The 17,664-nt window shown below is 29.3% G+C and overlaps 1 protein-coding gene, 1 long non-coding RNA gene and 1 other non-coding gene across 3 annotated transcripts; 1 reads left to right on the forward strand and 2 right to left on the reverse strand.

Annotated features, from left to right (window-relative positions):
- Positions 1 to 803: 803 nt before the first annotated feature.
- Positions 804 to 877, reverse strand: TRNAV-AAC. Its single transcript has one exon. It is a non-coding gene; the product is annotated as a tRNA-Val (tRNA).
- A 2,448-nt stretch (positions 878 to 3,325) lies between these two features.
- Positions 3,326 to 4,113, reverse strand: LOC120283018. The gene is made up of 3 exons (XR_005543042.1): positions 4,012 to 4,113; positions 3,656 to 3,711; positions 3,326 to 3,391 (listed from the first exon to the last, which is right to left on the reverse strand). It is a non-coding gene; the product is annotated as an uncharacterized LOC120283018 (long non-coding RNA).
- A 6,456-nt stretch (positions 4,114 to 10,569) lies between these two features.
- LOC120282069 (FACT complex subunit SPT16-like) lies at positions 10,570 to 14,127 on the forward strand. Its single transcript, XM_039288800.1, is given in 7 exon segments — positions 10,570 to 10,635; positions 10,637 to 10,996; positions 10,998 to 11,582; positions 11,584 to 12,612; positions 12,614 to 13,000; positions 13,002 to 13,316; positions 13,318 to 14,127. Coding segments are annotated over 7 exon segments (3,180 nt in total). The 3' UTR covers positions 13,756 to 14,127.
- Positions 14,128 to 17,664: the final 3,537 nt, after the last annotated feature.

Consider the following 17,664-nt stretch of genomic DNA (forward strand, 5'->3'; position numbering starts at 1 on the left):
ATATATAGAATTAATAGTTTAGTACGCTTGTGCTCTTATTATTTGTGAAATGAGACTCAAACTCACTTTTCGATGCCAAGTTAAGAATACTTCTCAATGTAAAAAAAACTTGGTGCTAATAAACTAAAACATCATTGACAATTATATATTTTTTTCAATCACAATTTGGGCACTATTTGATGAGATTTTAATCTAAAACAAAGATTACAATACATAAAAGTCTATTTCTTTTTAACTTTTTATATATATATATATATATATATATATATATATATATGTATGTATATATATATATATGTATGTATATATATTACAAGCAATTATAAAATTGTTGAAATATACACCTTATCATATTTTTAAAATTTTTATCCTTTTTGTTATAAAAAAGGCAAATAGGAAAAATGTCAAAGGTTGACAGAGCTATCACATATATTTTTTTGGTAGCATTGAGCTTCATATTCAGTTATAAAATATTTAGTGGTGCCTTCTTATAAATATTTTAATTAATATTTTGTTGGTGAGTTGCTTGGAGCAGGTGACCAAACCCCACCCTAATAATGGCATATAAATTATAATTAAGAGCAGCTAATATTGATTGGTTATTGACCAAAACATCCCTATCTCATTTTCATAAGTTGTTATACCCCACAATGAATTATTGAACTGGTTTTAACGGGCCATGCGTTATGACATATATATAATAACCCTAAAGTTTATATCAATAATAAAATAAATAGCTTAAATTTCAATTCTTATAATTAAAAATATATATATATAAATAAATAAAAAGGGAAAAAAATGGCTGGCGTCGCCCGGACTCGAACCGGAGACCTTCAGTGTGTTAGACTGACGTGATAACCAACTACACCACGACACCATTTTGATTAGAAGTTTACAAAATATATATAAACTAATTAATTTATCATTTAATACTTCATTTATTCAAAGTGATAAAATATCTAATAAAAAGATTTCAAATTTGAAAATTACTTTTTATCACCGAAAATTAAAAATAATCAATTTGGATTAGTGATAAAGATGTTTTGAATAGAGACTAACAGAGAAAATTTCTTTTATACCCCTATAAAAGTCGATAATGTGACTAATGTCTAATATGCTTTCATAAAAAAAAATCACATTTTGTTGCTCACCCCTATATAAACAAATTAAACGATTCATGAGGATCTATAAGCAATTTTCTTTTTTAATTGTAATTTACAAATGGTGCAATAGCCATTATTCATTTTTGTAGAGGTATGCTAGTAAATATATATAAGAAAATGATAATCTAGGTACATCCCTAGATTAATTACAACCATTGAATTATTATTCAATAAATATTTATTTATATAAATCATGTATGTTTTTTTTACTTTTTCACTGTTCATTATTGTTATATAATATTGTAGAACACATTTTGATACTATTTATAATAATCTTAGCCATCGAATGTTACTGTAGACATCATAAAGTACCGCTTCTCATACATAAATTGCCGTATTATACTATTTATAATAATCTTAGCCATCGAATGTTACTGTAGACATCATAAAGTACCGCTTCTCATACATAAAATTGCCGTATTTTCTGTAACACAAGGACTGAGCAATAATGCATTCAATCATACACCAATCTGAATATTCCAAAGAAACAGTGATAAATTATATGTTGATGTCTTGTCTCTATTTAGACACAAATTATACACAAAAAAATAAATAAATAAAATTCTAATATTAAGATGAACATGTAAATCCTCATGGAGAATTTATCATGCCAATTACTAGATATCAACAGAAACTATGCAAAAACAAAAATTAGAAGTTATAACAATGTCACATTTCAGAACAAGTAAACAAATCAAGAATGAAGAACATGCAAAAATTGAATTGTTTTTTGGCAATCCATAGCATTTGAAATGTTTCTTTCATTCTTTGGCAGTCTGAAATTTCAGATATTTCGATGTTTATTTCCGTCCTTGTCAGAGCATAAGAACTGATGAAAATATTCTCTACTTCTAAAAACATAAACTGTCGATAGGATCAGTGATCATAACAATGGCAAGTAAAAAAGAAAAAATGCGAGTTCCTGATTGTCGTGTGATCAAATTCGTCAGACAATTTGCAGAAACATTCATATTTTTGAATGATACTGAATTTTATCATAAGCAGTCAGCTATCACGGAAAATTAGCTGAGAACATTAAGTTAATAATCATAAACTAAAATTATTATAAGATGCATCGAAAGCAAATATAGTTGAGACTATTCGAGTGAATTAGAATATCAAAACAAGAAATGCTCACAAGATAAACAATGGCACATGCTGCACAAAAATATCAATCACAATTTTGGAATTTCTATTAATGAAGAATTTGAATGATGCTGCTTGATTAATAACAGTGAACTGTATCTTATTCACAAAGAGTTTGACAGTCTTCAGTAGACAATTAACTTCCCACATTACATGGCAACAGGAAGCACAAGAACAAAGAACTAGAGGACTTCAATTGAATAGCTATGTAAAAGACGAACAAGTGATTCAATGGAAACACAAGAAAGGCTATGAAGAGCTCGACAGTCTTTAGTAGAGAATTAACTTCCCACATTACATGGCAACAGGAAGCACAAGAACAAAGAACTAGAGGACTTCAATTGAATAGCTATGTACAAGACGAACAAGTTATTTAATGAAAACACAAGAAAGGCTAAGAAGAGCTTGACAGTTTTAGTAGAGAATTAACTTGCAACAGAAAGCACAAGAACGAAGAACCAGAGAACTTCAACTGAATAGCTATGTACAAGACGAACAAGTGATTCAATGGAAACACAAGAACGACTGTGGAGGAGAAGAAAAGACAAGTCATGACAATTTAGAAGTTTTATCAGCATTTCATCTATATACAAGAGTTACCAGTTTTCCTTAACGATCTTTGGCTTTTCCAAGATGAACTTCCCTTCTTTGTACTTCTGTTGTGCCTCAAAAGCTTGTATATACTTCCATCCCAACACCTCATTGCAATCACAACAGTGAACATCGGCCACAGTATGAAGTCCAGTAATTAGTTGTCTGTTCTCCTTTTGCCCCAAAACTATGTTCAGCATGAGAAAATAGAAAACCACGCCCATTTCTTCCCTACAGCCATTACACATATATGTCACACAAATTAATTTACTTTCAAAACATACTTAGAATTATCTCATAAGTGCATACATTCAATCTTCAAGAAAAACTACTTTGCTCAAGAAAAAAAAGTAAAAACTAAGAAAAATTCTACCGAGTAGGTCAAGAATCTCCTGAGAGAACTGAACAATGTCATTATCAAGCCAGAGCATCGAGCATGGTTGCCACACTTACTGCAGCTGTAAAGACGAGGTCCGATAGTTTCCCCCATCCTACATGAAGAGAAAAACAAACATCCTAAGTATGATACAAACACCAAACAGAACAAACTCTCTTCTAAATTTAAAGAAAAGAGGTGGCTCTTGGGCATCTGATTTATTCTAGCACGAGGTCTCTTACCAACTCTAACACCAAACAGAACAACCAAACCATAGTCAGACAGAGAAAAAAAAAAATCCTCTTTGAAAACACAAACCCAAACAAGGGGAAAGAACCAAGAACTCAAGAAAATCATAGAAAATGGGAAACAAGCTCACTGATTTAGCTCAAACCAGAGAATCACCAACAGCTACTCCTCTCCTCCACCTCCCAACTGCCAATTAACCAAGAAATCAACCATATGAATTCCAAATGATTGGATTAAAAGGTTTGCAAGATTAACAAGCCATCAATAAACAACAAGAACAAGAAAAGCATTTAAAAAAGAAAAAAATTGACTGATGTGTACTAATCAACAAGAAATCAAATCCTACAAGCACATGAATTCAATAAAGAACATAATGCAATGAGTCAAGAATTAACAAGTAGCAAATAAACATCAATGATTACAAAATAAATAAAAACAATTCATGCTAATTTGGTAAAAATAAACAAAGAAAAGAAATCTTGATACCTTGCTAAGAACCTGGAAATGGATGAATTCTTGAAGGAATTGTGAGGGGCAATATCTTCAGGAATTTTCTGCACAAGAAGCGGTTTGGTGGTGATGTTGCTGGTTTTGTTTTGGTATAAAAATATATATATATATATATATATATAATATTATAATATTATAAAAATGCTGGTTTTGTCCAGCGTGGATTCTGAATGCTGTGGGCCTGCTCAAGAATTGCGCCCCACCCAAATGTCATGAGTCATGATAACATTGATTGATCTATCTTGTTTAGGCCAGGTTGGAATTCTAATAAAGGTGTGTTATCCGAATTATGATTATGATTAAATTTTTGATTCTGCAAAAAATATATATATATATATATATATATATATATGGGAAAAGATAATCTAGATATATTCCTATATTATTGTTTTTAATAGATGTTTAATCATATCCATTAGATCATTATCCGATGACTGTTTGTTTTTATAAATAATGTATATATTTTACTATTCAAGAACATTGTACGATACTGTAAAATCGTAGCCGTTGATGGACATCCTATGATTACTCATCCTCATATATATATATATATAAAGCTTTTTTTTCAAAAAATAATAAACCATGAGTATATTTAGAGATAAACTGTAACAGTAATAAAATATCAATTAAATTATTAAAGTAGGGTTTAATTAGATATAGTTGAAAGTTTAGTAGATTTTAAGTTACGAAATATTTGTAAATTTTGTATTTAAAAATATGTGAGATTTTTAGTTATATATATTTGGGATGTTAGATTATGGGATTTTATGTTTAATTATTGGAATTTGTAAATTTAGATTTTGTATATAGTCATTTAGGGTGAAGTTATCCCACCCTAATAAATGATCATTAGGTTTTATCAATTATAAAGTAAATAATTAAGGATATATTTAATTAATTTAATATATGATTATGTTTTATTGTATTAAATTTATTTTATATATCTAATATGAATATTAGATATATTGTTATATAATATCAAATATTGTTTAGTGAGAAGAAAAAAATTATATGCAGTGGTTACAAAGCACTATGATCAAATATCTTTTTATGCCTTATCCATACTAGAAGCTAACTATAAACATTTATCATGATATAATCTTATGATTTTATGACTAATTATATAATCAAACCTTTTTCAATATATATATATATATATATATATATATATATATTATTGTATCATACTAATTAACATAAAATTGTAAAATGATTTTTCTTCATAAAAAATACAAAACCATTAGGATATAAAAAAAAATTGAAAACTTTCTTGTAATAAGGTAGTTTTGAATTAAAAGCTTAAAATTATCTAAAATGTGAAATTTTGATTGTGTGAGGGAATGAAGAGAAAAATAAATTTTAGATAAAACTTTAAATGAAGAGAAAAATAAAAGATTTAGTTATTTATAAGATAAATTATTTAAATGAAAATTTAAATTATTTTGAAATAAAGGATATACAATTAAATTTTATTTTTAATTGGATATAAAAATAATGAAGTGGTTGTGAATATTATCTTTTTAAACTTTAAAAAGCTTGGTTATCAGGATTGTAAAACCAAATCCCTCTTGAGTTATGTTGAATTTTGAAAAATTCAATGCATCAAACACTGATGTAAAGTATTTAGAATTACATATAATGTCAAATCTAACTAAACAAACACTCCTTTAATAATTAAAAGAATGATTACAAAAGTTGGTAAGGCAAAGCACACAAAATTGCATAATAATAATAATAATAATAATAATAATAATAATAATAATAATAATAATAATAAAGTAAAGATGGCATCAAAGATCTGCTGAATTAGAGAAAGAGCTGAGCGAGTCAAGGTTTTGCTTTATAATTAAAACATAAAAAGGGCTCTAAGAAGTCTCAAAACTTGAGAAGGACATGTGGTTGATCTTGATGACAATCAAGGGCCACGGTTGTTCCGTTCTAACTAAATGTTTAAGAAATAACTTTAAAAAAAATCCTAGATATCCTTATTTTCACTTTAAAAGGATTGTTACTAATTTCATGCATATCTTATGAATAAATTTAGTTGTTGGAGTTTTTCTAAATTGACCAAAACAACTAATATGTAAGCACATAATATTACATGATAAAATCTGCATCAGTCAAATTACAAAATAATCTGTTTTTGTTTGAGAAGTCAAAAGAAACAATCAATTGATTTTATAATGCCCAATATGATATTGTTTTAAATTCCAACTTCACTTATATGTCTTAATATTACATATATGATGATGATGATGATGATGATGATGATGTTAAGTCATGTAACATTAACCACTAAAAACCAATTAATTGATCTTAAATAATGTTGCAAATTAAAATGAATTACAAACTATGCATTCTTTCATGTTAATATTTAATACAAAATCTAAATTTATTAAATATATTAGTATTCCATGAATGCACAAGGATAAGATGAGATTTTATGTTATTTTTATTATTATTTTTTAACAATATAAATAACTCATTTATCACACACCACAAATTTTTAATTATAATTTGAAAAGAAGTATGACTCTTGATCTACTATACATGAGAATTAAGCATACCACTAGTCACTTATTATACATTTATACTGTATAATAATTAAGCATACTACTAGTCACTTGTTGCGATGATAATCAAAAAATATTTCTCATAAATCTCATAATATAATTCTTTATTTTCTCTTATTAGTCATTTTCTATTTTTTGATTTCATTATATCCATGAAAAGGTGATGGTTCACCTAGTTATGATTTGTTGAACATTTCTCAAATCATTAAATCATGCTATGCTTATCCAATACTATGATTTTTCCCCCTTCTTTTCATACAATAAAAGAATGACACTTTATGTATGATTAGGTAATAAATTATATGCTATGTCACATAATCACTCTAACACATGTCAACGTAAAGGAATTTATAATATTTTTAATACGTGTGGGCAATTCTTGTGGGTTTGATGACGAAATTGATACAATTTGTCATTAATTATATTGCACTTAAGAGGGAAAACGAAAAGAATAAAAACTAATCTTTTTCTTTTTTACGGAATCTCACATATTAAAAAATTTAATTATTTTATAAAATTTTATAAAAAATAAATATTTTTAAATTATCTAAATGCTTAATATTAAAAAAATAACAGATAAAAAAACATGGATTTGTGTCAGATAAAAAAAACAGAGAAAATATTTGAACTATATTAAGGAAGAAAATAAATTTTAACATACAACACTAAAAACACCCATAAAAATGTCAAGGTTTTTTTTGCTCTTATACCCCTCAAAGTTCATATATCCCTCAATAACCATGTATACCTCTTAAAAATTAAAATTCAACTTGCTTGTATAATATATTATTAAAATATGTTATTAGATGCATTAAATAACAAAACAAAAAAACGTGTGCATATATATATATATATACATTCGAAAAATTTCTCTAAGCCATTAAATTAATATTTATATATATATATACTCCTAAGAAAATTACTAAGACACTTTTCATTCCTTACATTTAAATAAAACTTACACTGTCAGCACCAGTTTGGAAATTTAAATAAATTTATGTTTTTATTATTATAAAAATAAATATTTATATAATTTATAATATATTTTAAGTGTTGTGGAGTATATATATATATATATATTTAATGATACATATGGTATTTTACTGGGGTTACACAACCAAAACAAAACTCAAACATAGAATAATGGATGTTTCAAAAAGAGTTTTGAGTTACCTCCCACTTTTGAATTTATCAAGTAAATTCATTTAATTTAATATTAAATATTGCACCTCTAAAAGGAAAAAATAAAATAAATAATTCATAAAAAATAAGAAGTAAAAACATATATATATTATATTTAGCGGATTCACAGAGAGTAATTATATTTAGCGCATCCACGTCATTCTTTCTTTATCTTTTTTTTTTTTAAATAATTTTTTATTATTATTTAAATCCTAAAATTAAACATTTAATTGTAAAAGACAAACATGTAAATAATAAACCGAAATTTCCTCTCTAAACCATAAATTGAAAATCACAAACTCCCGCAGGAGGTTTGTGATTTCTTGTTTAGGGTTTAGGGCATATGATTTAGGGTCTAGGGTTTAGGGCTTAGGATTTAGGGTTTATTATTTATTATTTAGGGTTTAAAATTTTAGATTTTTAGGGTATAGATTTTGTAGTATTTGGGTCTATGATTTTAGATATAGTTTTATAATTTTTTTAATTTAGGTATTTAAAAATTTTTAAAGTTCAAATTTAAAGTTTATATAATAAAAAAATAATGATGTGGATGAGCATGTGGATGACAAGTTGGGCATTTACGTCATTCGGGAAACCTATTCGGTAAATCTATTCGGTAAAAATAGCATCGCTTTTATTCAAATGACTCACTTTATCATGATAACTATAAATAAAATAGGATAAAAATTTATTTTTTTGCTTTTTTATTTTAATCTTTCACTTTTTCTAATATTGGCTTTAATTGAAAAGATTTGTTTTCCTCCAAAATACAAGTAGGGATTAGTTTCGATTGAAGGGATTTACTTTTTTATTTTTTGCCCCTAATTTTTTTTAAAAAAAGAATTTATCTTTTCCTTTTACTCTAACCTCTCAATTAAATTATAATTCGTTTTTTCATGATATTTCAATATTTATTTGCTTTATGAATTATATAATTTTTTTAATAATTTAAAATAAAATTTATTTATAAAATAAAAAAATTATTTAAATAAATAAATAATACATATCTATGGACACCTATTATCGATCTTGATTCAACGACCAACATTAATGAACAATAAATAATACAATAACAAATACAGTAATTATCACACGGTACTACTGTTCATCAATGTTTGTTATTAGATTGCGATCAAACAGCTTATAATTGGGCGCTCATAGATTTTTTATCTATAAATTTCTATAAAAAATATTTTACATATATATATATAATTATATCATAAAAAAATAATTTTATCAATTTACACACAATTCATATCCACTTCAAAAAAACCCGATAATTATCAGGCCTTGTTACTCTTTTATTTAGTTTTCTTATTTCACCAAATTAAATCATTTATTAATAATTAAGAAAAACATTGTAATATTCAAAATGAAAACCCTAAAATAAAAACACAGTGAGAAATCCCAAATTCATACTAATTTTTCTCATCTTCGTTCTCGATTGCCCTAATTCCTCTCTCCCGAACGATCTCGGCACGGCAGCTATCGCCTTCTAGGGTTTCTCCTTTCGATCCTTGGTCTCTCCGCGAACGCCCGCAGAGCTTCTCATCGTCATCTTGTTCAGCTGTTCTGGGCCTGCGTTTCTTCTCCTCCTTCGCTTCTCGCTCGCGGGTGTGTTTCTCGCTTCGTCTTATTCCCAATTATCTTCTTTTTTTCTTAATTATATGCCATTAAAGTTCACAAATTCTCTACTTCCTTTTTAAAATCGAGAGTATCTTTCAGAATCTAGACACAAAACAATCAACGCAGTAGAACAAATTTCCTTAATTTGATACTGTTAACTTTCCTCTCTCTTTTGATGATTTTTCTGTGGTTCTTTTTGATAGATTGAAAGTTGTTGAATTTATGTGTTTTCGGTTTAGAATTGTTGTTTATCGAGTGCTGATTTGCTATTTTATTGCAATTTTGATACACGAATATCATGTAGAATTGATGTTTACAACAATGCTAGTTCTTTGCCTGTTGATGATTTTTTCTCCTATAAATGTCTGCAAGGATGCAATTTCTCCTTTTTACAATTGTGGAACATGAATTCTGAACATTGAAATAGTTTGTTGATGTTGAATGGATTACAGTGTGTGTTACCATGTTAACATCAAACATAGATCATCTAATTTTTAGTATTTAATGGTATAATAGTTAGAAAATTTTTTTTTTTGAGAGGTTTTATGAGGTATGTTGATTGCTTTTAATTAATCCAAGTCATGTTTACAAGTCTCATAAATGTATTTGTTTAAATTTTTGTAGTAGCACTATTAGTTTGCTGTAGCCATTCCAAGATCCCCAGATTAATTATTTCTCTACAAGTCTAGCATAAATATGTATCAAGAAAATTGATACCCTCGTATCTTAGATTTCTTGTACTATATCTCATCTACAGTGAAATTATCAAGAAAAATTCTGTTGCTTATTATTATCCTGTTTTGATGTTTTCATTCTTTAATAAAATGGTGTAAATGTTTGGATTGTTGGATTTGTGTTCACTAATTTTGATCCCTAAAAAATTCCTTTTGACCTAATAAATTAATATTTATATATTTAGGATATGAAGGAAAATTTTCACTTTTTTCATCGTTTAGGGACAGTTTCTAAGTTTAAGGTACAAGCTTGATTTATTGTTTTTAAATGTTAAAGACCAAAAATTGTTAAAGACCAAAAATGAATATTGGCAAAATAGTTTAGGGACTGAAAATGCACTTTCCACCGTTAGTATTTGTGTGGAACTGAGTTTTGCTAGTCATGGTTTCTTATTGAAGTTTTGGACTTTTCAGCTTCTATGGCAGATCGCCAAAATGGAAGTACAAAAACATCTACCTCGAGCAGTGCTTATAAAATTGATCTTTGAGAATTTCCGCAAGCGTCTGAAGGGTTTTTATGGTCATTGGAAGGAACACAAGTCTGATCTTTGGGCTGATTCAGATGCTGTTGCTATTGCAACACCCCCTCCTTCAGAAGATCTTCGCTATCTTAAGTCCTCAGCCTTGAATTTCTGGTTGCTTGGGTATGAGTTCCCAGAGACTATCATGGTCTTCATGATCAAGCAGATGCATTTTTTGTGTAGTCAGAAGAAAGCAAATCTGCTTGAAACCCTCAGAAAGCCAGCAAAAGAGGCTGTCGGTGCTGATGTTGTGATACATGTGAGGGCAAAGAATAATGACGGGACAGGCTTAATGGAGGAGATGCTATGTGCTGCTCGTACTCAAATCAAAATCTGATAGTGTTCTCGTTGGATACATTACGAAGGAGGCACCTGAAGGAAAACTTCTGGAAACTTGGTCAGAGAAGTTAAATGGCTCTGGCTTCCAACTTGGTGATGTGACCAATGGGTTCTCAGAACTTTTTGCTGTCAAAGATGAGAGTGAGCTCACATGTCTGAAGAAGGCAGCGTACTTGACCTCATCTGTGATGAAAAACTTTGTTGTCCCAAAGCTTGAGAAGATCATTGATGAGGAGAATAAAGTTTCACATTCTGCTTTGATGGATGACACAGAAAAAGTGATACTTGACCCATCGAAGGTGAAGGTCAAGCTAAAGGCTGAGAATGTTGATATATGCTATCCACCCATATTTCAGAGTGGTGGAGAGTTTGATTTGAGGCCCAGTGCTTCAAGCAATGATGATTATCTTTATTATGACTCTTCAAGTGTGATCTTATGTGCAATTGGCTCACGCTACAACAGCTACTGCTCTAATTTGGCCAGGACTTTTCTGATTGATGCGAATCCGTTGCAGAGTAAAGCATATGAAGTTCTGCTTAAGGCGCATGATTCTGCAATAGCTGCTCTGAAGCCCTGGTAACAAGGTTAGTGCTGCTTTCCAAGCTGCTGCTAAAGTGATTGAGAAGGAAGCCCCAGAACTACTACCGCATCTAACCAAAACTGCTGGAACAGGGATCGGTCTTGAGTTCCGGGAATCTGGATTTAGTTTAAACGCAAAAAATGATCGGTTACTCAAGGCCAGAATGATCTTCAATGTGTCTCTTGGATTTCAAAACCTTCACATGAAGACTAAGAACCCAAAGACGGAGAAGTTCTCATTGTTGCTAGCTGACACAGTGGTTGTTGTCAGTGATAAATCTCCAGAAGTGTTGACCCAAAGCTGCTCCAAGGCACTTAAGGATGTTGCATACTCATTTAATGAGGATGTGGAGGAAGATGAACAATTGAAAAAGAAACCTGAACAAAATGGTGAGCCATTATTGTCCAAAGCAACCCTAAGGTCTGATCACCAGGAGATGTCAAAGGAAGAGCTGCGGAGACAGCATCAGGCAGAACTTGCTCGACAGAAAAACGAGGAAACTGCTAGGAGGCTGGCTGGTGGTGGGTCCAATGCTGGAGAGGGGCGCGGTCCCATGAGGGCATCCAGTGACCTGATTGCCTACAAGAATGTCAATGATATTCCCTATTCCAGGGAGCCGGTAATACAGGTAGACCAGAAGAATGAGGCTATTCTCTTACCAATTTATGGAGGTATGGTGCCCTTCCATGTTGCCACTGTCAAGAGTGTGACTAGCCATCAGGACAATCGTACCTCCACCATCCGCATAATTTTTAATGTGCCCGGTACTCCATTCACTCCGCATGATGCAAATTCCCTTAAATATCAAGGTGCTATTTATTTGAAAGAGATTACATTTCGCTCAAAAGATCCTAGACACAGTAGTGAAGTTGTGCAGCAGATCAAGACACTTCGCAGACAAGTTACTTCCCGAGAGTCAGCGAGAGCAGAGAGAGCCACACTGGTGACACAGGAGAAATTGCAGCTTGCTAACAACAGAATGAGACTTATGAGATTGCCTGACCTGTGGATACGGCCTGCATTTCGGTGGCCGTGGAAGAAAGTTGACGGGTACTTTGGAAGCGCATGTCAATGGGTTTCGATATTCTACGTCGAGGCCTGATGAGCGAGTAGAAATCATGTATGGTAATATCAAGCATGCATTTTTCCAGCCTGCAGAAAGAGAAATGATTACCCTTCTTCACTTCCACCTGCACAATCACATTATGGTGGGGAACAAGAAGACAAAGGATGTCCAGTTTTATGTTGAGGTGATGGATGTTGTGCAAACGCTAGGTGGTGGCAGGAGATCAGCCCTGGATCCTGATGAGATCGAGGAAGAGCAGAGAGAAAGGGATCGGAAAAACCGAATAAATGCTGATTTCCAAAACTTTGTCAATAAGGTACATGACCACTGGAGTCAAGCACAGTTTCAAAGGACTTGATCTCGAATTTGACCAGCCTCTGAGGGAGCTTGGGTTCCATGGAGTTCCTCACAAATCTTCAGCTTTCATCGTTCCAACTTCAACCTGTTTAGTTGAGCTGATTGAGACACCATTTTTGGTGATAACATTGAATGAGATTGAGATTGTTAACTTGGAGAGAGTGGGCTTTTCACAGAAGAACTTTGACATGGCGATAGTGTTCAAGGACTTCAAAAGAGATGTACTCCGCATTGATTCCATCCCATCATCATCCCTTGATGGAATTCAGGAGTGGCTTGACACAACTGATCTGAAATACTACTGAGAGCAGGCTGAACTTGAGCTGGCGTGAGATCCTGAAAACAATAACTGAGGACCCTGAAAAGTTCATAGAAGATGGTGGGTGGGAGTTTTTGAACTTGGAAGCCAGTGATCCTGATTCTGGTAATTCTGTTGAGTCAGACCAAGGTTACGAACCCTCAGATGCCGAGCCAGAATCTGATTCAGAAGACGAAGACAGTGACAGTGAGTCACTGGTGGAGTCAGATGAGGAGGAGGAGGATTCAGAGGACTCGGAAGAGGAGAAAGGGAAAACATGGGAGGAGCTAGAAAGAGAAGCCAGCAATGCCGATAAGGAGAAAGGTGCTGAATCAGACAGCGAAGAGGAGAGGAGGAAGAGAAAAGCTAAATCCTTCGGCAAGGCCCGTGCTCCAGAACCAAGAGGGGCCTCTTTCAGCAAGAGGGCGAAATTGAGACGGTAAACTTTTCATCTCTGGAGGTTGTATAATACAAGTGTGCTCGTGTAAATTGGAAAATCGACGATGGTGGAGTATGTTCGACCTCTTCATTTCCTTCCATAGCCGAATTTAGTTCTTCGAGCCGATGTTTATTTGACAATGAAAAAGGGAGGAAGCACTCACTTATTCACCTCAGGGGAGGTATGTAAGTGATTTGTGCAGTTTTGTTTAGCTTCCTTTCCTTTCAGTTGTTGGTTAACCATGCTATGTTTTAGCAGTATTTTGTTGGACTTTTTATATAGTTCCTAACATTGGTGATAGTTTTGTATAGTCCTTTACAAAGGATGTAAGACTAGTATCTCATATATATATATATATATATATATATAAATGATAAAGGTGTTCTTATTGAAAAAGCTTTTTTTAATTGGAATTTTCTGTAAATATTTATTGTGTTAGTGCCTAGCGATTCTGTGTTTGATTGAGTTATTGTCAATCTGCTCTCAGGAAAATACTAAAGTTGTGATTTTTTAAATTTTTTATTGTTTTTTTATTATTTTTTAAAAAGTAATCCAATATCAACAGAGTATATTCCCTAGAATTCCAAATTAGGGTATTATTAAAAAATGGTCTTCCAGAAGAAATGTAAGAGTACTATTTGCATATAGGCCCTCACAATACTTGTAATTGAAAATGCATCCATTTATATTTTTTTAATTATTATTGTTGCATATATGTATATAAATATATAATACAAGAATTTAATCTGAAATTTTCTAAAAAATAATATTCTCGCCTTCTTGTTAATATTTGGTCTCTTAGTTCCATGTTTGTTTTATAAGTGTCCCATATGCCAAAGCATATTTTTTTTTAATCTAGGCAGATTAATTTTAATCCTATTAGTATATTTTTGTTATTTTTTAAACTAAACTATGTTCAGCCATATCAATATTTTTATTAATTAAAAAAGGTAAATTGTACCAACTCTTTCCAATAACATGAACAACTCCAACAAGATGACAAAAGATGATTAGTTGCTTAAAAAGTTATTTTCAAAATAAAATATAAATAAATAATATTTTAAGATTAAAAATCTGTTTGACATTTTTTTAAGTCAATCTAAAAAAAAATTATTATGTATTGTCTAGATAGTGAATAAAAAGTGTACTGAATTTATTTATATATAAAAATTATATAAAGTAGTCTTTGTTAATAATAAAATTTAAATTTATTTTGAAAAAAATCTCATTTGATTATCTCATTATATTTTTCTTTAATCCAAACCACTTTTGGAAAACAAAGAAAGAAAAAGTAAATTATGATTCTAAAAAAATTATAAAAAACAAAAATTCATAAAGACAAGACCTAAACATTCAAAGGTTGGTTTCTAGGAAACTTCCAATCAAATTCATAGTTTTCCACCACCACTTCATGTTCTCCCTTTTCCAATTATTCCATGCTTGAAAATAACATTTCAAACATATATATATATATATATACTTGCCATGTGTTTAAAAATGCCATAGTTTGACACCATGGTTTTTTTTAATATTATTTCAAATAATACCTTTAATTATGGTTTAAAATTTTTTTTTCTTATTTAAAAAAACTAGAATTACATTACAGTAAATTGCTTGCAAACTTTAAAATTGAATAATTGCTAATACACTCTCATAACAATTTTATTTTTTGTATATTTTTATTGTAAAATATTTTCATTTGTTTATCCTTTTTGGAGTATATTTTTACAGTTAAAAATCAACTTACAAAATTTTTATTAAATTATAACCCTGAATTTTTTTATATTTTTTAAAATTAGTAAATGAAAAGAAGCTAAATAATACTTATTTTTTAAGAAAATTTTAGTTGACATTTTATGAGAAGCGTATATAAACATATATAAATAAATATCCCTTTTAATATATATATATATATATATATATATATGTCAATTTTACGGAGATACACAAACAAAATAATAATAATCATAATTTATTTATTTATTTTTATTTTTTATTCTTTCATATTCTCCCTTCCATAAATGAAAATTTTATAAAATTATGTGTAGTCATTAAGAAATCATATGGTGAGGTAACATATGTCACGTGCATTCAAAAAAATCTATCAATATCAAAAGCTATATAATCTCATAATAATAAATTTTTTACTGTACAATCTTAAAAGAGTGAAGAATATGATTTTTCTAAAAAAAACCCATACTGGGACTCCATAAATAGTAAATGAATAATACTATATAGTATTATAACTGTATTGAATAATACCAAAACAATAAATAATATTATAGGAGAAAAGTTTCAAACGATTGTTTTCTATGAACTTTATGGTGAGTTACTATTGAACTACCACTGTTTTTACTATTAACCCAAAATGAACTAAATGATTTAAAGAAAAGTATATTAAAAAAAACACTTTATTAAACTTTAAACAAACACAAATGCATGTATATATAGATATATAGATATAGATAAATATGAGAAGCTTTTGTTTGTTTGTTTTTTATATATTTGGCGGCACAAAGCGAAGCTTCGTAGAAAGAGGAAGAAGCATAATAAGCCCTGCGCAATCTGGCACGTCGCAATCCCTCACGTCCGTCCATTTGTCCACATGCTCATATCTCCACCACTCATTTTAATTCCGACCTATCTCTTAACACTTTCCTTGAAGCTCACTTCCATCTTATTTTTATTATTGTTAATTTTAGACTCTATTTGTTTGTTAATAATATTTGTTCATTGTTTTAAGACTTAATAAGGTTTAGGTTGATGGGAAGTTACTATATATGAAAAAGACAAAAAAAAAAAACAACCTAAAGTTCAACAACTATATATATATATATATGTATATCATAATTTCATCCTTTTGTTAAGTATTCATGAAATTAATATGTATATATATATATATGCAATTGTTAAAAATGTTAATAAACAATGAATAAAATAATTAACTTCACAAGGAAAATAAAGTATGAATTCTCTTATTATAAACAAGGTAATATTATTTGCAACAATTTTATAAATAAAAATTTTAAAAACAATGTTGCTATTTCAAATAAATGAGGAACTATTAATTTTTTTATATAATCAATAATATTCTCTTTTGTTTCTAACCCTGCATTCACCACCGTAAATGTCTTGTTTTTTCCCTATTTTGCCAAATTTTTATTTTATTCAAAATGTTTAATCTTTTTCTGATTATCTACATCACTCCCACGTGTAACTTCTTTTTTTTTTAAACTTCACAAGGAAATAATGTCTTGTTTTTTTATTTTATAAATCAATTTTCAAAATTATATATATATATATATATATATATATATATCAAAAACCAGCATAAGTTTTGGCCCTCCAATAATTATTATTAGAAGAAGAATCCGGATATATCTCATCTATCTTAATGTCACATGATAAGCTTAACTTAGCACCAAAGAAATACTATCCAATTCAACATACATCTCCTCAATTAGTTAGGCTTGGATCCTAAATATAAATTTTAATTTTACTAAATACTCTTTTATTGTTTATTTAAAAATAAATCCAAATAAATAAATAAATAAATAAACCTTCACATTTTAATAAATATTAGACAACAATTCAATTTACTGTGTTTAGTTCATTTTAGCTTGCTTTGCTCGGTGCAACTCTAAAACCTAAAAAATCACTTTGTCTTTTGTATTTTTCAAAACCATTCCAATCTAAATAATTGATTGATTTCTTTTAAAAAAAAATAATTTTTTTAAAAAAATCTCTTAAATCATTTTATTTTATTTTATTTTATTTTTTGGGTGTGTTTTCATAATCTAAACAAGAAAATAATTTTTAAGAAAACTCACATTTCTACATATATAATATAACAATGTCTAAATTTTCAAAAAATACATATTTTTAAAAATTAAAATCAATAGTGAATTAGTGA

This window comes from Dioscorea cayenensis, chromosome 18 (assembly GCF_009730915.1).
Source record: "Dioscorea cayenensis subsp. rotundata cultivar TDr96_F1 chromosome 18, TDr96_F1_v2_PseudoChromosome.rev07_lg8_w22 25.fasta, whole genome shotgun sequence".
NCBI lineage: Eukaryota > Viridiplantae > Streptophyta > Magnoliopsida > Dioscoreales > Dioscoreaceae > Dioscorea > Dioscorea cayenensis.